The sequence below is a fragment of the Schistocerca gregaria genome, chromosome 8 (assembly GCF_023897955.1).
Source record: "Schistocerca gregaria isolate iqSchGreg1 chromosome 8, iqSchGreg1.2, whole genome shotgun sequence".
Lineage (NCBI taxonomy): Eukaryota > Metazoa > Arthropoda > Insecta > Orthoptera > Acrididae > Schistocerca > Schistocerca gregaria.
This window is the reverse complement of record NC_064927.1, coordinates 232,086,449-232,108,864: the sequence shown is the minus strand read 5'-3', so window position 1 is coordinate 232,108,864 and position 22,416 is coordinate 232,086,449. Positions and strand designations below refer to the sequence as shown.

General features: G+C 42.2%; 1 protein-coding gene across 1 annotated transcript; it reads left to right on the top strand.

Moving 5' to 3' along the window:
• The first annotated feature begins 2,514 nt into the window (after nt 1-2,514).
• LOC126285128 (trypsin delta-like) lies at nt 2,515-20,777 on the top strand. Its single transcript, XM_049984449.1, has 2 exons — nt 2,515-2,880; nt 20,297-20,777. The coding sequence occupies exons 1-2, from the start codon at nt 2,515-2,517 to the stop codon at nt 20,690-20,692; spliced, it is 762 nt and encodes a 253-aa protein (XP_049840406.1). The 3' UTR covers nt 20,693-20,777.
• Nucleotides 20,778-22,416: the final 1,639 nt, after the last annotated feature.

Here is a 22,416-nt window from a genome sequence, read left to right as displayed (position 1 = left end):
AAAAAAACCAACAAGTTCTTCAGCATACATCTTGTAGAGTGAAACCATCGATCTCACGCGGCTGGGTCCCCACAGTCTTCGTTTCCCACGTATCATCTCCGAATGCAACAGAAAGGAGGGATAGCTATACCGGTAAACTATGAACCCTCCAGAAGCACCGAATGGTGGCTTTCGGATTTCAGAGATATATACGTAAACTTTCTGACTACACGTGGCGCAGGACGACAAGAAAACATATCACGGGCTGAAACGCCCTCCTAAATCCGCAGGACAGGACAGGTGGTTTAATTTGGGGAAAGGGGTCAAAATAAGTGGCTGTCAGTTACACTCGAACATACAACTTTATTTGTTTGACCAAACATTACAAGAGCCAAGAAAATATTTTTTTACAAAAACAGAGCATTAATTTTCGGAACTTAATTACCGGCTGAATGCGCCATACACTCTCATGCCTTAAGGGCCAGACCACTTTAATATAAAATCTGCTGAACGCCAATAACAAGACTCAACGAAAATCAGAAATCCAAAAGGGAGAAGGCATTATCTTAAATCAGTTCTTTCAATTAGGCTGAAGGCTCAAACAATTTGTCACCGTAAGAGCAAAACAACACTAATTTCAAAATCAGCTGAAGGCCCATCACCAAAGACTCAAACCAAAATAAAATTTTTAAAAGGCCAAAGGGCTTACCTTAGAACAGTTCTATAATTAAGCGAAAGGTCCAAACAATCTTTCGCCTTAAGGGCAAAACAACCTTAAATTAAATAAATCGGCTAGAAGCCATACAAATACAAACAACAAGTAAGAAAAGGCAGTACACCCTACGGCGGTCATAAGCTTCCGAGGGTCGGCCTGGAATTCAAACACGAACACTGGCTTAGGTGAGACATGCAGTCGGCCCAGTCATTCTCGATCCGACGACAGACAGTCAACGGACCCACCGACAAATTAGCTTCCCCTTCACCTGTTGAATGAAACAACGCAGAAGGTATTGGCGCCCACAACCAATTATACACTGCAGTTAAACTACACACCGTGCTGGACAGCGACACCACGATGAGGAAAATAAAGTGCCTGAATTTACGTCAACGTCCAGGGCAGGTAACCGGAACGTTAGCGGCCACAAGGGAGAAGATTCCGCTGGTGCACTTCAATTCAAAATAACCAAGTGCAGTTAGACTCCACCAGAGGGCGGCTAAAATTTGCCAAATTGAAAACACACGTTGTTGCTCGCGGGAATGTCCCAACAGTCGACAACAAAATCCAAACGACACAATGTGAACAGTCGTGACTTGCTGACAGATTAAGTGAAACGCAACTTCCATGTCCGGGATCGGTGAGCCACGGACCTCGTAGCAATGGGAACAGCACCACACCCTCCGACCGTGCATAGACGCTGCCAGCGGCCTAGGCCAAACTACGCGCCGCGGAGATTTCCTCGCTGCTCCACGCCAACCGACCAAATCACAGGGCCGGAAACGGTGAAAGGGCCAAATATACGTCGGCCGATGAGACTACTAACCGAACGACCAACCAACGGACGCCTCGCTCCAATCTCCCTCCGTCGGACAGTTCAAGTGTGCCGCCAGCGATCGGCGAGCACTGGCTGTCGGCGCCTCACCGACGCTCCGTCCCCGACTTCACTGCTGCTGCGTCCCGACTGCACTGCTGGTCCGTCTCCAACTGATTGCCAGACACACGACAACCTGGAAATACTATCGGTCGCTCCAGAGATGGTACGACAGTGCGCTTAGCGATACGCGGTGTTGCTGCTGCCAACGGGAAAGTAAGGCGGAAAGTTAGTGACGCCAGTAAAAGGACTAAGGAAACGAGGCGGCAGCACCGTAATTGGCTGGCTCTGAGCACTATGTGATTTAACTGCTGTGGTCAACAGTCCTCTAGAACTCAGAACTACTTAAACCTAACTAAGCTAAGGAAATCACACACATCCATGCCCGAGGCAGGATTCGAACCTGCGGCCGTAGTGGTCTGGTGGTTCCAGACCGTAGCGCCTAGAGCCGCTCGGCCACCACGGCCGGGTGCACCGTAATTTCAGATGACAAACAGAAAATGTCCTGAACACGGGCCGTGCACGGCTCACGGGCATTTGCGTGAAGCTACATTTGATATTAATGTAGAAGAACACTTCAGCACAAATGTAAGATTTAACTGTTAAAAAGCTACCGTGTGCAGCCCAAGTCTCTTAAAATGACGCGCGTACGGCATTCAGAAACTTTTAGAGCCAAACCACCACTTAGTCCACACTCTAGATCACTTCCGTACATGGATAAAAAGTGAAAAATGTAGCTGTTTTATTTGCGTCAGCACTGAGGGGGGCCTTATCATGGTCCATATCAATTTTTAAGAGGCTTTGCGGTAGCTTATCTCAGAAGATAAAGAGTCAGACACAGAGGATATTTTCGAAGCACACACATTACCTCAGACTGAGATAAGACTGAATCTTGTACGGTTTATACAGGCCGTCTACCGAGTGGCTTGCACCTACTGCGTCCACTATGCAGCGCCTCGCTCTCCTCCTGGTGGTCCTCTTGGGCTCCGCCCTGGCTGCGCCGCCGTCGACCAGGTTGAGCAGCCGCGGTAGGAACCGCATCATTGGAGGCTCCGACGCCGACATTGCCGACTACCCGTGGCAGCTGTCCTTTGAGTACAGCGGTTCACACATCTGCGGAGCGTCCATCATCAGCTTCAGCTGGGCGCTGACGGCCGCTCATTGCGCTGACGGCTTGCGACTCCCTCTGGTGTATTTCCGGGCCGGGTCTTCAATTCGTGAAAGTGGTGGTGCCGTCCACAAGGCCTCCTCCGGTTACATGCACGGATCGTACGACAGCGATACGCTAGACTACGATGTCGCCGTCATCATGGTGAGTAGCCGTAGCTGAAAATATGCGTGACAAAAAAACTATTCTCAAACGTAAGCTGGATATACATATACATCTACATCTACATTTATACTTCGCAAACCACCCAAGGGTGTGTGGCGGAGGGCAATATACGTGCCACTGTCATTATCTCCCTTTCCTGTTCCAGTAGCGTATGGTTCGCGGGAAGAAAGACTCCCGGAAAGCCTCCGTGCGCGCTCGAATCTCTCTAATTTTACATTCGTGATCTCCTCGGAAGGTATAAGTACGGGCAAGCAATATATTCGATACCTCATCCAGGAACGCAAGCTTCACCGCGATGCAGAGCGCCTCTCTTGCAGAGTCTGCCACTTGAGTTTGCTAAACATCCCCGTAACGCCATCATACTTACCAAATAACCCTATGACGAAACGTGCCGCTCTTCTTTGGATCTTCTCTATCTCCTCGGTCAACCCGACCTGGTACGGATCCCACACTGACGAGCAATACTCAAGTATAGGGTATTTTGTAAGCCACCTCGTTTGTTGGTGGACTACATTTTCTAAGGACTCTCCGAATGAATCTCAACCTGGCACCCGCCTTACCAACAATTAATTTTATATGATCATTCCACTTCAAATCGTTCCGTACGCATAGTCCCAGATATTTTCCAGAAGTAACTGCTACCAATGTTTGTTCCGCTATCATCTAATCATACAATAAATGATCCTTCTTTCTATGTTTTCGCAATACATTACATTTGTCTATATTAAGGGTCAGTCGCCACACCCTACACCAAGTGCCTTTCCACTGCAGATCTTCCTGCATTTCGCTGCAATTTTCTAATAGTGCAACCTCTCTGTATACTAAAGCATCATCCGCGAAAAGCCGCATGGAACTTCCGACACCATCTACTAGGTGAATTATATATATTGTGAAAAGCAATGGTCCCATAACACTCCCCTGTGGTACAGAAGAGATTACTTTCACGTCTGTAGACGTCTCTCCATTGAGACCAACATGCTGTGTTCTGTTTCCTAAAAACTCTTCAATCCAGCCACACAGTTGGTCTCATATTCCGTAGGCTGTTACTTTGATTATCAGGCGACAGTGGGGAACTGTAACAAACGCCTTGCCGAAGTCAAGGAAAATGGCATCTACGTCGGAGCCTGTATAAAATATTTTCTGGGTCTCATGAACAAATAAAACGAGTTGGGTTTCACACGATCGCTGTTTCTGGAATTCATGTTGATTCCTACGGAGTAGATTCAAGGTTTCCAGAAATGACATGATACGCGAGCAAAAAACATGTTCTAAAATTCTACAACTTCTTCAACTTCTACTTCTTCTTTCTTCAAAATGCATTAATGAATTATCCATGGCTTGAATCTCATAGCTGTGCCAGACGTGCATCTTTTATGAGGGTCGTTCAGTAAGTAACGCCCCAGATTTAAAAAAAAATGCCATAATATACATAGACCAACTTCCTTGTTGGTGCTTCACACTTGATGTTTCTTCTGTGCGCCGGTGAAGTTTTGAACAGTTCTCGCAGATGGCAGACCCGTAGTAGAGCGTCAAAATGGCATTTACATACCCCTCACCTTATGAGCAGCGTGCCGTTATTGAATTTGTAAGCGGGATGCTTCTGTGTTGGCAGCGCTGTGTAGCGCTTTGCACTAGATCTCTGACAGCGCTTTCTTTGCAAGAGACTCTGTGGCTGGTTATACTCACTGTTGGAAGTTAATCGCCAGTAGGGTTGCACAATCGGAAGTTAGTCGCCAGCAATGATCGAGTACTGTTGGGCAGCTGGAAGTGAACAGCTAGCAGTGATGGATGTTAAATAGTCGCCAGCCGTGATGGAACTACTGTTGGGCAGTTGAAGGTGAACAGCCAGCAGTGATGGATGTTAAGTGGTGAGACGTAAGCATTGATGGAGGGTAGAGGACTGAAGTGTTAGCGGAGGGTAATAATTTAGAACTAGTGCCAGATATTTTGGAGAGCGAACTCCAGTGGGCCCTTGAAAATATGGCTGATAACAAAACTAGTCAACATGATGACATACCACCAGAATTGTTTAAAGTCACTGGAAAGGATGCAGTGAAATATGTCAAAAATATGGATCATGCAGCAGTGGCCAGAAGACTGGAAAAAATCAGTATTCATCCCCATTCCAAAGAAGATAAGTTCTACTCAGATTGCCGAACAATCGCACTTATCTCACATGCTAGCAAATTCATGTCGAAAATCTTACAAAATAGACTTCGCCAATATCTAGATTGAGAGCTACCAGAAGAAGCTGGATTTAGGAAAGCAAGAGGAACTATAGATCAAATTGCTAAAATTCGGTGGATTATGCAAAAAGCAAGAGAATTCGAGAGAGATGTGTACCTCTGCTTTATTGACTACGTCAAAGCCTTTGACTGCGTCGATCACAACAAATTTTGGAAAGTACTGAAAAACATGGATGTACCAGATCACCTCATTCTTCTGATACGGAGTTTATACCTTGACCAAGAAGCCACGGTGAGAACTACGTACGGAGCAAAGAAATGGATAAAGATTCAGAAAGGGGTCCGGCAAGGCTGCATACTGTCACCGTACTTATTCAATCAGTATGCAGAACATGTTGTGAGGAATGAGAGGCTAGATGAAGGAGAAACAGGGATTAAAATAGCTGGAATAAATGTAGACAACCTCAGGTACGCGGGTGGTACAATCCCGTTGGCAGAAAGTGAAGAAGAATTGAGAACACTCTTGCTGACGGTGAAAGATGAAAGTGAAAAGGCCGGTCTTAGGCTGAATGCGAAGAAAACGAAAAATATGCCAACTACACCTACCAATTCGTGAGGTATGGCAAGAGAAACCATGGAGATAGTGACCACATTCAGTTATCTCGGTTCCCAGATCTCTGCTGATGGCGACTGCAGCCATGAAATCCGGAGGCACCTGTCGCTCGGTAGACAGGCGATGTCAAACCTTGACAAGGTTATAAATAACACTAGCAACAAAGATCCGTATTGTGAGGGCTATGGTCTTTCCATTTGTGATGTATGGATGTGAGACCTGGGCCATTAGAAAGGCTGAACGGCGAAGAATTGACTCTTTCGAATTGTGATGTTGGAGGAAACTTCTTAGAGTTCCATGGATTGCAAAGAGAACCAATAGATCAATGTTGGAGCAAACAAAACCAGATTTCTCCGTGGAATGTCTTACGTTAAAACGAAAGCTTACTTACTTCGGACACACAATGCGAAGGCGTGCCTCGCTGAAAAAAACGTTAATGCTGCGGATGATAGAAGGAACGAGAAGAAGAGGACGTCAGAGGATGAGATGGATCGATGGCATCACAGAAGCAGTGTGTTCCCACCTGGGAGGTCTACGGGAGGAAAAAGTGGCGTGATTTGGCTCATGTGGTCACGAAGAGTCGGAATCGACTAAACGAATAGAGAGAGAGAGAGAAAGACCTGGAAGTATGCGACTTGGAGATTGAAATTTTTTATGATTTTATATGGCTCTGAGCACTATGGGACTTAACATCTATGGTCATCAGTCCCCTAGAACTTAGAACTACTTTAACCTAACTAACCTAAGGACATCACACAACACCCAGCCATCACGAGGCAGAGAAAATCCCTGACCCCGCCGGGAATCGAACCCGGGAACCCGGCCGTGGGAAGCGAGAACGCTACCGCACTACCACGAGATGCGGGCATGATTTTATATCTTTGTACTGGATGTCAATGAAGATTTAGATTCGTGTCTTAACTGTATGTCACATTATTATGGTAAAAATACATTATTTGGTTTGCAACAAAATATTTCCTTTACTAACCACATGCCTGTTAGTAGTCAGTGGCTTTAGTAGTTATCTTTTATTTATCTGGCAGTACTGACGCTCGCTTTATTGCAGTAGTTCGCGTAATGAAGATTTTTGTGAGGTAAGTGCTTAATGAAATTTATAGGTCATTGTTACGATCTTTTTTTAGTCAGGGCCATTCTTTTAAATTAATTATTAGATGTCAGGTTGTAACTTTTTTGAGCAGTCAGATTGCGTTGCACTAGAATGTTGTGGGTCAATGTTGACATGATTAGATAAAGGTAAAGAGAAAGTAGGCTCAGTACGTGCAGTTTTACTCAGCTGTTTCATAATTAAATAACGTAGAAGTTTCATCTTCTCATTCAGCAATTTAAGTGCAGACGCACAGATTTAAATAGAGAAGTTGCAAATTGTTGTGTCCAGAAAATGAGACAGTGGTGAACATCAATTAACATTTGTGTGCATTGTACAGTGATGCTGCAGCTGATAGGAGTATAGTTGGGCGATAGGTAAAGAAAGTTACAGCCTCAGGAAATGCAGGGACAGAGCTCTATGATCACACACGCTCGGGACGTCCTGTCACAGCCACTGTTACAGGCATGCCGAATCGTGCGGATGCCATTATTCGGGCAGACCGGCGCATCAAAACTCGACAATTGTGTCTACAGTTGTCGGTCAGCACTGGAAGTAGTAGTAGTAGTAGTAGTAGTTTTATTCATCCGTAGATCTCTTTTTACAAGGATATAGGACATGTCAAAGTATTTACAAGCTTAGATCAATTTACAATAAGCTAATTCGTATACACATATATTTACAGACTTCTAGTTAGAGACAATCATTAGATTTTACTCCTGGTATACAATAATTTATTTACAAATAACTCATTAAATAATGTAATGCCACACTATTCACTCATATTTCACTATCAGTCACTGCACACACTATACACACATTGTTTCATAACACTTCACTCACTACATACACACACACACACACACACACACACACACACACACGCACACACGCACACACGCACACACACAGGTGATCCTTGGGTCATTTTCTGTACTGCAAGTTCCCATTTGCTATCCTGAAAAACTGAGTCAGCATCCCTTCATAATGAGTGAGATGTTGAGCTCAGAAAGAGGAAGAGGTGTTAGTATTGTGCTATGAATAGCTTGAGGGGAGAGTGTCTCTAGAAAGGAAAAAAGAAGAAAAATAATAAAGTGAAGGTGTTATGTGGAATATTGGATGTTTTATAATCATCATTATTCTTATTATTTGTTTGTATAACATTTTTTTTATCAAACCCCTACTCTGCTTTATCTAAATAATCCTTCAATGTATAAAATGTATTGCATAACAGGTACTTTTTAGCTGCCTTCTTAAATAAGTGTATTTTTGAAATTTCTTTAATCTCTTTTGGTAATTTATTGTACAGTTTTATTCCTTGGTAGAAAATGCTGTTTTGAGTTTTATGTTTATTTTTTCTTGGTAAATGTAAGTTGAGTCTATCTCTTGTTGCATGGTCATGGACAGAGCTGTTTGTGCAGTAATTGCCAATGTTACTTTTGATGTGTACAACTGACTGGTAAATGTGTTCACATGGAGCAGTTAAAATTCCCAGTGTTTTGAACAGATCTTTACAATGAGCTCGACTACAATTTCTGGTTATTATTCATATGGCACTTTTCTGGAGTTTGAAAATTGTGTTCATATTTTGTGGATTTGTTCCCCAAAAAAGAATGCCATAGCTAAGAATTGAGTGTACATATGAATAATATGTAACTAAAAGACACTGCATTTTACACACAGATGATAGAATTCTAAGGGCATAACATGCTGATGACATTCTGTTTGCAAGTACCTTTGTGTGTTCGCACCACTTCAGCTGAGAGTCAATATTCATTCCTAGAAATTTTGCATTTGTTACACAGTCTATACAGGTACCATCTACATTTAATTTAACATTGTCATTTTTCCTCTTCAAACTGAAGTTCATGGCATTAGTTTTCTTTATGTTTAATGTCAATTTGTTGCTTATTGACCAATCGTAAACTTCCTTGAGAGTTTCATTTGCTTTCTTGGTAAGGAGTTCTCTTGTTCTCTCAGTGACTATAATATTGCTGTCATCAGCGAAGAGAATTTTCTCACCATGAGTAACACTACTGGGAAAGTCATTGATGTATATCAGGAATAGTATTGGTCCTAATACGCTACCTTGTGGAACCCCTATATTAATATGTTTTGGTTCTGATAAGTATTTTACTAAATGTTTAGATCTATTTGAAGTATGTGTTATCTCTACTCTTTGTACCCTATCTGTTAGGTATGATCGAAACCAGTCATTAGCTACCCCTCTTATTCCTAATGCTTCTAATTTATTTAATAGAATCTTGTGGTCGACTGTATCAAAAGCCTTAGAAAGATCCAAAAATATGCCTGTGACACACTCATCTTTATCAAGAGCATTAAGTACAACTTTTGTGAATTCTACTATGGCTGACTCCGTATTTTTGCCACTTCGAAAACCAAACTGTGATTTGCTTAAAAGATTGTATTTATTCAGATAATTCATTAATCTGTCTTTCATAATTGCTTCTATTATTTTTGAGAATGCTGACAGCAGGGAAATGGGCCGGTAATTTTCTATGTCTTCTGCATTACCTTTCTTAAGCAAAGGTACAACTCTTGCCTGTTTTAGCTGCTCTGGAAATGCCCCTGATGTGAAGGATTCATTTATTATATTTGTTAATGGGCCTTGTATAATCCCTATGCATTGTTTCAGTACACACATTGGTACATCATCAAAGTCTTCTGACTTTTTATTTTTTAGCTTTTGAACAGTTTTATTGACTTCATTCTCTGTAGTTGGAAGTAACATCATTGTAGCTAGTGCAACAATTTTTGCAGGTGTTATATTTGTTTTGGGGAATTTTTGCTGTAACTTCTCTGCAATACTTGAAAAATGCTCGTTTACATAGTTTGCTAAGTGTTGTGGATCATTTATTACCTTATCCCCCTCCCTTAGCGGTATGTTATTCTGCGTTTGTTTGCCTCTCCCCGTTTCCTTTTTTATAACATCCCAGACTGCTTTGCTTTTATTCTCTGCATTATATATTATTTTGTCATTAAATGACTTTTTTGCAGCAATCAGCACCTTCCTATAAATCTTTTTGTATCTATGATAGAAATTTAAGAATTCTGGATCATTGTGAATCTTTTTCATGGAACTGAGGTGTTTAAGTGTTTAGGAGGACTTCTTAATACCTGCTGTTATCCATCTGTTTTTGTGAGATGTTGATACAGTCATGCATACTTTTGGAAATGCTGTTTCAAAGTTCAATTTAAACAATGTGGAGAATTTGGAGAATTTCATATTCACATTGGTTTCCTTATACACTTCATCCCAGCTTTGTTTTTCTAGCTCTTTTGAAAAATCTTTTATTTTGATTTCTGATAGATGTCGTTTATAGGCTTGTAGTTTAGGGAATGATTCGATGCCTGATTTTACTGTTGTTATTTGACAGAGATGGTCTGATAGTCCGAGATCTTTTACAGCTACATCACATTTTTCCCTGTCTATATTTGTGGCCACATGGTCAATTACTGATGCAGTCATTGTAGTAACCCTTGTTGCACTATTGACCAATAGGGACATTCCAAAACTTTGAAGGATATTTATGAAGGTGCTGCTGGATTCATTTATGATATTAGTGTTGATGTTTATGTCCCCACACAGAATTATGTTGACCTTTGTACTTGAGACTTTATCTAGAACTTCTGTTAATTTATTGAAAAAAGTGTCCCACTACCACTGGGAGATCTATACACACACAAAATGATTAATTTCTTGGTGATATCGAGCCCTGATAATTCAATAGCTGATATTTCAATGTGTTTGTCTTCACTTACTGTACTGAGGTCATGTCTAGATTTGAACTGTGTTCCTTTTCTGATATAAATGCATGATCCTCCACCCATTGAAGCAGTTTTGCAGTAAGAGTTTGCCCTTTCATACAATGATAATACTACATGTTGGATTTCTGTGTCTCTACACCAGTGCTCAGTAATACAAACTACTGTGCAGTTCAAAGATTGGAGCTCAACTTCTAATGCTTGTATTTTATTTTTTATTGATTGCATGTTTTGATGGAGGATTGTTAAGTCTGTGAAATGCTCCATGTTACTCTTTCCGATGGTTTGTTTTTCTTTGTGACATCTGGTATGTGTGATTTTTGAAGTGTTATAATCTGTCTTGTGAGTGATTGTTTCAGTATTTTTTGAACTGCTAGAGATACTCTTTAGGCAGGGGAACCTGTTGTCTGGATTTATCCTAAAAAAGACCTACTTTTCCTACCTATGACAACAGGTATTTGACCATGTGTGGCCCGAGATCCACCCCCTATACTTTCATGAATCAGCTGTACCAATCTTCCCTTCCCAGTCCTGTTTAGGTGTAGGCCATGCCTAGTGAAACCCCATCTGTTGATAGTCCCGACGGGCACCAGAGAAACATGAGCAAAGTTGGCCGTCCTCAGAGCCATCCCCAGCCCCACATTGATTCGCCTCACAGCTCCATCAAGGCGTGGCTGATCATGACGCCGGAACAGCTCAACAAAGTGTACATTGGTGCCATGAGTCAGGGAAGCTATCTTGTCCAGGTCACCACCTATTTCATATGCCCCATCCCTGTCCAAACTGTTTCTCGCCCCACCCACTATCACTACATGGTCCTCTTTTGTAAAATCCTTACATAAAGACCCTAGGTCCTCTATCACATGACTTAGCCCTGCATTTGGTTTGAAGATACTGGTGGCTGGTACGCTGCCCCTAAACTTTCCTGTAACTGAGGGCCTACACCTCGCCCATGGCTACTACCTAGCAGCAGCACTTTCTTCTTCCTAACACTTTGTACATTCCTAGGCTTCTGGGCCTCGGTTGAAGTGTGCTGCACATTTCCTGCTCCTCGTTCTACCTGAGGCTCTTCTCCACTTAACTCTGGCAGTGGCAGATACCTGTTTTTGGTGTTGATGATAAAACTATCAGATCGCGTTCTCTTTCTTCCTATCCTCCTACCAGCTGCCAGTTCCCAACCACCCTCCTCCCCCCTATTTCCCTTGATCCTTATCAGTTCCTTCCTTGCTTCCTCCAACTGTGCCTGAAGGGCACAGATTTTCCTTTCCTGCTCCCCAATCAAAATGTTCCTACTGCATACTCTGCAGTTCCAGGAGAGAGCCTCTTCTGTTCTCCCAACATTCTCCCCACTGCATCCCCCCCCAGTGAAAATATTTCCTACAAGATTGGCAACAAATCCCTCTACTCACTACCCTATAACAGCTCCCACATTTCTCACTCATGGTCAGTTTCGAAATAATAGTTAAGTTTAAAGAATGTTTTAAATTTGTCAAGGTCGCGAGATTGTATGTCTGCAAGCAAAAAAAACGACACAAAGATCTTATGTGCGGTGGTTGTTGTTTTTCTACTGATTTAGAGATGCAAAAACAGAAGAATTAATTTGTAATTACTTTGCTTTTAGAGAATTTAAGTTATCAGGCGTGTTTGGTCAGGTTTTTAAACGTTTATAACTCGGAAAATTTAGACCTAGATCGCGTCTATCTAACTAGTAAACAATACGAAATGTGTTAGTTAAATACGATTTAGAAATGTTTAATTACACTTTTATTGCGACAATAGACACTGATGAAACTAGTAGCTGTCTTTTTTAAACGATTTTTGCACTATCAAGAAAACTTGAATAGAATTTGTTGTGTTTATGTCACGCAAAATTACGGGTTATGTCGCGATTATCGGGACCTCAGCTAAAGAACAAGTTTTTTCACGAACAAGCTCTGCTTGGACGCTAATATTCAGTTGTGCGACAAGTACGGACACTACAGCAAGTAATGAAATGATCGAGACTCTCGGATAGTCAAGGACTTGCTCACGACGGGTTCCAGGAATGCCCTCAGTGGACCACAAGATTCAAAGTAACGGTGTTTAATCAGAATTGTTTGAGCGTTTTGAAAGCGGAGATTCTCTACGGGGAAACTCACTTTGAAGCTGACGAGAGTGTCAGTCTTGCAGTGAAAACATGGCTACGCCTACAGGACAAGAGTTTTTACCAGCGGCGAATACATTCTCTTCCACAACGCTGGCGTACGGCCAAAGAAAGTGATTGAGACTACATAGAAAAAAAGGCCATGGAGGAGACATGTTGATGTATATTGCCACCACATTCTTAATAAAAAATGTGTTGTGAGAGAAAAAATGTGGGGCATGACTTATTTAATGGTCCTCGTGCGTTCCCTATACGTTCCTGAAATATTTTCCACGGTAGTGTGTAACGTTTCTCCCGAACTTGGATATTTTATTCACCAATATGTCGTAACGGTTTTATGAAAGCCATGTACACAACTGCGTTGGGAGCAAATGTACGAATATCTTTAGTGTTGTGTGTTGCGTCAAATGGTTCAAATGGCTCTGAGCACTATGCGACTTAACTGCTGAGGTCATCAGTTGCCTAGAACTTAGAACTAATTAAACCTAACTAACCTAAGGACATCACACACATCGATGCCCGAGGCAGGATTCGAACCTACGACCGTAACCGTCGCTCGGCTCCAGACTGTAGCGCCTAGAAACGCACGGCCATTCCGGCCGGCGGTGTTGCGTCAGCTCTAATCTACAAGATAACAGTTAGAAAACGATAAATATCCGTAGAGTATGTATGCTTAATCCACGCCGATGTCCATAACGACAACTCTTTCTCGTGGTCGAAACATGTGGAGTTAAATAATCTTCTAGCTATGGTACCTATGGTACGTACGATCAGATCAAATTTACTAGGATAGAGTAGTTGGTATATAACATTGAGCCACTGAGTACTACAAGGAATACACATTACTGTAAACATACTCTTCTCCACGCTTCTACTTTATACATGCCTTTTTTCCTCACACGTTGTTAATTCAAAAACGTCGTATGTAAATATAGAATGAATGTGATGTTCGAAGTTGGAAAGGTGCTTGGGAAAACATTTGTTGAACAGAATAAATAATGAAGAGAGAGAGAGGCGGAAATACTCACTGCTGACCAATATAGAATGCAAATACCAGAGTGAAACACACACACAGTTCATAACCTAAGAAGACACTTGAAAAGCATTGGAAAAGAGACAGTTTAGTGAATGCAATGAGAATATGAATTAGGTACCACATTTAAAAACAAGAAATTGGCCACGAGAAGAGGCTTGGCTGTAAACCACTGGTAATCATAAAATAACGAAGATTATGATACTTAGTGAAAGAAGACGGCAAAACGGATGTATCAGTTATGGCCATGGAATAGAAACAGGGGATGGTATTTAAGTAGTAAATTATGACATGTTTTCTACTTGTATTTTGTTCATGTCTGCTATATCTTAGATAGAAATACAGAAACTGACGTTTCCTTGCATGTACTGAGCTTGTGGCAGCACGATGATGATCCAAGTCGTGATGCAGGTACTCATACTAAGATAATTTGAAGTCTGATAATTATTGAAAGTAGTAGCTCAGTAAATAGCTTCACTTTGAAGCTGACGAAGTGATTTCCATAATGGGTTTCGTAATCATTCGGCTGCAATCTCGAAAGCTCTTGGAATTGTCTTAAAATGCATTAACGCTCTCATATATTTCCTACGGAAAACATTTTTTGCGCAGACGGTACTGTTCTCAATGATCGGCCCATTTGTCTTAGATTCCAACGATGAACGCTTTCTAGGTAGTCGCACACGAGTGCGTGCAGCCTCAAACGGCACCCGTTTCATTCTCGTATTGATCTATGAGATCAAACACGTAACGCTATACCTCACAAACTTTGATTAAAATCTGATTTACGCCAGGAAAAAAGGCGTGCAACAGTTCACTTATACCTTCATCGTCGAGTTGCTTTTAACATTTGTTAAGTCTGTCATATAATTTTGAGAATGACATCAGCGTCAGGGGCGAATAAGATTCTCTGTATTTTGTTGTGGAAGACAGATTCTACTTTATATAGAAACAACTAATTATTTACAGGAAATGTGTTCACTCTTGCGAATACGGCCATGTTCAAGCTGTAGAATACAGAGGGGTCCAAAAAAATGTATCCACTGTTTAAAAGTCCATAACTGGCAAAATAATTTACGCTGTTGTCTCATTTTTTTGTGAAAGTGTAGCTTAAAGTCCAACTTAAAGATATCACTATAGGTGTTCGAAATGGTCACCATTAACATCCACACACAAACGGTGTCGCCGAACTGCAGCACGAACTACTGACTGCAACGTGTTCAGTTGGATATTTGCACATGAAAGTACGATATATTCTCGAAGTTCATCCAATGTGCGTGGCTTTTGTCGATAAAAGACGTCCTTTAGTGTTCCCCACAGGTAAAAGCCCAGAGGAGTTAGGTCTGGGGAACGTGGTGGATAGTCCACAGCACCTATACGGCCTATCCATATTCCTGGTCGATTTTCGTAGAGATACGCCCTAACACGATTTTGATGGTGGGCTGGGGCACCATATTGTTGAAAGTAAACTCTTCCGTCTCCATACAAACCTCGGACTGCAGGTAAAATGGATGTCTGAAGCTTCTGAAGGTATACCTCACCGTTAAGTGTGCCGGTGGAAGATGGATGGGCCGTAGAGGTGCTGTGGAGTATCCACCACGTTCCCCAGACCTAACTCTTCTGGACATTTACCTGTGGGGAACACTAAAGGACGTCGTTTATCGACAAAAGCCACGCACATTGGCTGAACCTCGAGAATCTATCGTACATTCATGTGCAAATATCTAACTGAACACGTCGGAGTCAGTAGTTCGTGCTGCAGTTCGTCGGCATCGTTTGTGTGTGGATGTTAATGGTGACCATTTCGAACGCCTACAGTGACGTCCTTAAGTTGGACTTCAAGCTACACTTTCACTAAAAATGAGACAACTCCGTCAATTAGTTGGCAATTTACAGACTTTTAAACAGTGGGTACATTTTTGGGACCCCTCTGTATAATGGCGAAATCGAAACATGTGCTCAACTGGAACTCGAGTCCGGATTTCCAGCATGTCGTGAACTTTCACCTTAACCATTTTGTCAATCCATGCACGCATCATGGACAGAACTAAACATTCCTACGTTGCCATCCATGTGTCATTAACCTTGACTCGTACATTTGCTGTAATACTGTAATCGAAAGTCGCTGGCCTGTTTCTTATTTTTCATTGGTCATGAACCTTCTGACTGGCTCAGGCGTCCCGCCACGAATTCCTCTCGCTTGTACCAACCTCTCAATTTCAGAGTAACACTTGCAGCCTACGTTCTCAATTATTTGCTGGATGTATTCCAATCTCTGTCTTCCTCTACATTTCTTATCCTCTACACCTCCCTCTGTTACCGTGGAAGTCATTCCCGACGTCTTAACACATGTTCTGTCATCCTGTCCCTTCTTCCTGTCAGCGTTTGCCGTACCCTGCTTACCTCTCCGATTCTGCGAGGAATCTCCTCTTTGCTTACCTTATAAATCCACATAATTTTCAGAATCCGTCTATAGCACCACATCTCAGATACCTCCATTCTCTTCTGTTTCGGTTTTCCCACAGGCCATTTTTAGTTACTATACGTTGCAGCGTTCCAAACGTACATCGTCAGAAATTTCTTCCTCAATGTAAGGTCTGCGTTAGATTTCTCCTTACCAGGAAAGCCATTTTTCACCAGTGCTGCTCTGCTTCGTCCATCAAGGGTTAGTTTCCTGCCTAGGCAGCAGAATGAACTTCGTCTACTTCGTGATTCCAATTCTGATGTTCAGTTCATCTCTGTTCTGATTTCTGATACCAACCATTATTGCCGTCTTTCTTAAACTCACTCTCAATCCATATCTTGTACTCATTAAACTGTTCATCGATTTAATAGCTCCTGTAAGTCTTCCTCACTGAGGATAGCAGTAACATTGACATCTTTTCACCTTGAATTTTAATTCCATTTCCGATATTGCTTGTTCAATGTACATATCAAATGGTAATGGCGAAAGACTGCTTTGTTGTTCTTGCACAGATTGTATATTACCCGTCTTCTTCGGTATAGCTTTCACCTATTTTTTTCAAAATTTTGGACACCTTGTAGCCTCTTATATTATGTTTCCAGGTAGGCAAAACCTATTAACAGCTCTTGATGTTACTCCAGTCTTTCCTCCATCGCGACGCCAAAACTGCCCCTCTGGTAGCTTTATATTTCCTACAGACAAACTAATCGTCATGTAAGAGAGCCTCAATTTACTTTGCCATTGCGCCATTCATTATTCCCGTCAGAATCTTGTATGCTTGACGTTTGAAGCTAATTATGCGACATTTCTTTCACTTGTCGGATCCTGCTGTCTTTACAACAGTGTGGAAGATATTTTTGTGAAATTCCGATGACACATTGTCAGTCTCATACATTCTACACATCAATGAGAATAGTCCTTTTGTTACCACTTCCCCAGTGATTTTAGAAATTACGATGAACTGTTTTCCACCCCTTTGCCACCTGTTTCTTCTTCTGTCACATCATCAGACAAGTACTCATGTCGTAGATCATGGTGATGCTTCCGCGTTTTAGGGACTTTTTCACACCGAGGGCAAGAGAGTACCCAGAACTTCTGTCCGCTCCTCCGTCCTGTTCACAATGCTGTTGGGATAAGGAGGGTTACTTCTTATGCTGTAAGTCTTTGGTCGCTTTTGCTCGTGATCTTTATTCAAAATGTAAGCTGTAGCGTGGTTTGAACCCAGGAATTAGAATTTAATGACTGCTACTCAAAGACGCTAGCCCCTACCGTTTTTTATATGTAGTCACGGGGACTCGAACCAAGATATCTCGCTTATCGCGAGCTGTGAAATTAACCACTTTTTTAAAAATATCAACTTAAATTGCTACTCAAAAAATAATAAAACCAAATCGAGTTATACCTACTTGGCACTACCACTTCAATGTCTACAAAACAAAACAAAAAAAAACAACAACAAAAAAAGGCAACAGACTTTCTCCCGCGCATTAAGAAAAATGTGGTAATGTGACGCTCGCTCTGCGAGATATCAGCCCCCAATAATTGACAAAATTATAAAATTCGTGGCCGTATTTTAAATGGTAATTCATTTGTCCAACAACGACATGTGTGGACTCCGATCTTAGAACTAGATAGTCAACACCGGGAACCGAACAAAAACAAACGCATTTCGACTTTCAATTAAGCGTAGCCCCTTGGGGTGGGGAAAAATCAATTTTGACTCTCAAAAACTAATGTCTATCGACCACTATCAATCACGAAACAACAGCATTATCAAAAACCTGAAATTTAACTGGTATTTGCCTTTGTTGATGAAGGCACCATATACAAGGCAAAAGGCATCAAACGTTGGACTGTCTTTTCTACCAACAATAACATCAAAAAGTACTTCATTTTAAATCGATTCGTTCCCTTTAGAAAGTTCTGGCGTCTATAAGATTTTCTGTGATACCTGCTCTTCTTACTTCATAGGACAAACAGGACGTGCCTTTACTACCAGGTATAAACAATACCTTTTTTAAAAAATGGCACTAACCCCAAAAATTCGTCTTTTGCCGACCATCTTCTGATTACAGGACACGCGTCTAAAGCAGTTTCCGATATCAACATCTTGCACACCGAGAAGAAAGGGCATAGGTTAGATATTCTTGATGAATTAGAGATTTTTAAACATATTTCTCGAAGGAGTAGCTGCAGTTGCGTAACAAAAATTTCTTCAACTATGTAAAGACGTTACTTGACATATAATATCGAGGACTCCTCGTGTAGTTCACTGAAATGTTTTTTTTTCCATCCAAGTCATCCCATAATTTTTCATTTATTAAACGGTGTATTGGTTGTATTTCATGTTATATCGTTTTATACAGGCTGTGTCATTGAGCCCTTTCTGTATTTTCTATAATGACCTTTTTATGGTTCAAACTGTACTTCTAAGGTCTGATGTAGACAAAATGTTACTTTATCTGTCACTGTTAAACAAAATATTGCCTTTTACATTAAGTAGTGAACAACATTCGTTTTAATTTTCGCCTGTCTACATTTGAATGTTAGGCAGCCAAGTTGTACCTGCGGCTACTAGATGGCGCTCTCGCTGCAATGTAATGTTCACCTGCCACACTTGTTAGCGCGGGCTCCTCAGTCCGTTGCAACCTTTGGCTGTACAGGTATGAGCAGCCCTTAGAGACTCGCCTTCACACATCCCTTTTTAAATATTTTGTGACTAAAGCCGTTGAGGAATGTTATTTATTTTATACGTGACATGTAATTACTGTCTCTGTCTTGTATTGTTAGTCAGTGCTTACTTTTCTTTAAAAAAAAATTACCATAAATTTGTAATTATGTTATACACCACTTTAAATGTCTAAATTCTGCTGAAGAGACTCTTCGAAATGTTGAAACCTGGTTAAAAAGACTAGAAAATTGTGACCGAGGACTCACTTGTTTCAATTTTAATTTAAAAACTGTCGCTGAACCAAACAGCCATGTTAAAAGATGAAAAAAATAAACACATATGTTAGAGAACATAGAAAACTGGTCGTTATGGGAAAATAGATATGAAATCTTCGGCGTCACTTCTAATCTTCTAGTACTTGAAATCTCATTAACGAATTTAGTTCGTGTACATTTTCTGTTTTCAACTGGTTCAACTGGCTCAGAGCACTATGGGACTTAACTCCTGAAGTCATCAGTCCCCTAGGTCTTAGAACTACTTAAACCTAACTAACGTAAGGACATCACACACATCCATGTCATAGGCAGGATTCAAACCTGCGACTGTAGCGGTCACGCGGTTCCAGACTGTAGCGCCTAGAACCACTCGGCCACCCCGTCCAGCTCTCGGTTTTCAGCACTCGTTATTGTGTATTAGGTTCTCTACGTCTATAGTGACACAAGTCATATGACGGATGGCCACAGATTTTTGCTTCAGGTGGCTACCAACCTTTGTGATAAAAAAAGTAATACGTCCTTACCATGATAACGGCCACAGATGAAAACGTTTAGTCGGTTTCGTAGTAGTGAAACGGATAAAAGCAGTTGTTTCATCAGGTGCAATGCTAGCTCTCTTTGAAGGTAAGATTCAACGAATAGGACTGAAATGTCCTTATGCAGGCTCTGAATGGAGCACTGAGCATAGGTAAAGTGGCTTCGTTGCGCGAGGAATGTGGAGCTTGGTATTTTCCTCGGCATCCTCTATTAGCTACAGCAAGTGCAGGTTGGATCACGATTTATCCGCTCACCTCACTTAATAAGCAGCCTACACACTAGTGTAGTTTTAAGGTACAAACTTTGAAAATATTTTCTCTGTAGTGTCACCTTGCGCGAGGAATGTGGAGCTTGGTATTTTCCTCGGCACCCTCTATTAGCTACAGCAAGTGCAGGTTGGATCACGATTTATCCGCTCACCTCACTTAATAAGCAGCCTACACACTAGTGTAGTTTTAAGGTACAAACTTTGAAAATATTTTCTCTGTAGTGCCACCTTCCCTCCTTCTTTCGACGCCTAGATGATCCCATCGCAGAACTTACTTCACGAATGTACTCCACCTAACCGTGCTATCATGTTGCCAGGTCATTGGATCCCTCCTCGACTCAAACGCTCAGGCCGTCAGCCTGCCCTCTGACGGCTACGACCCGCCAGGTGGTCTCGCGGTGACGGTGACCGGCTGGGGAACCACGTACACGGACGGGCCAGCAGCCAGCACCCTGCAGAAGGTCGACATCAGCATCGTGGACCGCAGCACCTGCAGGAGCATCTTCGCCAACAACACTGTGACCGACCGCATGGTGTGCGCCGGCGAGGCAGGCAGGAGCGTCTGCAACGGAGACTCCGGCGGTCCCCTGGTCAGCGGAAGCACCCAGGTGGGCATCGTCTCCTGGGGGAATGCAGAGTGCGAGGCCGCCCCTGGGGTCTACGCCAGTGTCGGCAGCCTGCGCTCATGGATCCGAACTGCAACTGCTGTCTGAACCTCCTGGGTCTCAGGTCTTCTACACGTAGCACAATGGCAATGGATAACTTCGCTGTTGAGCACTCTTGAACTCCAGACAGTGACAATCCGGGCAATTACAACCGTTTGCACTAAAGGGCAAATTTTTATAATAAAGAATTGTGCATAACTTAGAACTTTCAACGTTATAATGCTTCGTTTCTTTCTAATATAACTAACATCACTCCATTCCTGTAGTAGCTTGCCATGGTTGTCTGAAATTGCTTCAGTCTTCTTATTTTGCTACTGCCTTTATCCCCCGCATTGTGCGCAGGGTCCGAAGGGTAAAGTGCGGATTTGGCATGGTTAATTTTAAGGGATGGCCGGATGCCCTTCCTGCAGCCACCCCATAACCCCTGGGACTGAAATAGTGTACCCCAGCTGTCTGCCTCTAGTGTAAATCGTGAAAGAGGGTGAATGGGTTACAAATGTCTGCGAATGGTGTAACTGAAGCGGCACGTGGGGACCAGCCCTGTATTCACCTAGTAGGATGTGGAAAACCACCTAAAAACCACATCCAGGCTGGGCGGCAGACCGGCCGCCATCGTTAATCCGCTGGGCGGATTCGATCCACGGGCGGCGCGCCTACCCGATTCCAGACAGCAGCACGTTAGCGCTCTCGGCTATCCTGGCGGGTTCTGAAATTGCTTCAGTATCGATGGCATAATAATAATTTCTAGATTCTGAGGCAATATACGTGATTTGGTAGCCGAAGAACATAAAACTTCATTTATTCAACCGTTTTCTCAAATCAGATATTCATAGGCAAATGCCATGACTGCAGACTGGTAATCTTTGCAATCTCATACTAACTTCAAAGGTATAACTTTTGTAAAAGGGAAAATAATGCACATTATGAAATATGTGTCTATATGTAGAGTCACTGACGTATTCAGTATGTGAGTTCAAGACACAGCTGACAAACAATCAGTACCTTCAAAAGATAGCGATTATAACAACAGAAACTACACTGAAGCGCCAAGGAAACTGGCACAGGCATGCGTATTGAAATACAGAGATATGTAAACAGGCAGAATATGGCGCTGCGGTCGGCAGCGCCTTTGTAATACATTAAGTGTCTGGCGCAGATGTTAGACCGGTTACTGCTGCTATAATGGCAGGTTAGCAAGATTTAAGTGAATTTGAACGTGATGTTATAATTGGCGCATGAGCGCTGGGACACAGCATGACCGAGGTAGCGATTAAGTGGGGATTTCCCCGTACGCCCGTTTCACGAGTGTACCGTGAATACGAGGACCCGGTAAAGCATCAAATGTCCGACATTGGTATGGCCGGAAAAAGATCCAGCAAGAACGGGACCAACGACGACTGAAAAGAATCGTTCATCGTGGCAGAAGTGGAACTGTTCCAAAAATTGCTGCAGGTTTCAGTGCTGAGCCATCAACAGGAGTCAGCAAGCGAACCATGGTACAAAAAAAGTCTCAAATTAAGAGTAAAATACATTTTTAAAATAAAATTACGAACGATAATGTCTGCATTTTACTACGCAACAGAGGAGAAGTCTTTACAAACATCAACGTTCAGCAAAATGCCAATGAGGAAAGGCTGAACAATGTAGCGTTTAACTGAACTTAAGTAGTAGATGCTGTACACAATGAGGTATTCTATGGTGACGGCAGAAATTATGGTGTTTAACTAGAAAGAATGATACAATTATTATTGTAACGGAACCTGTACACAATG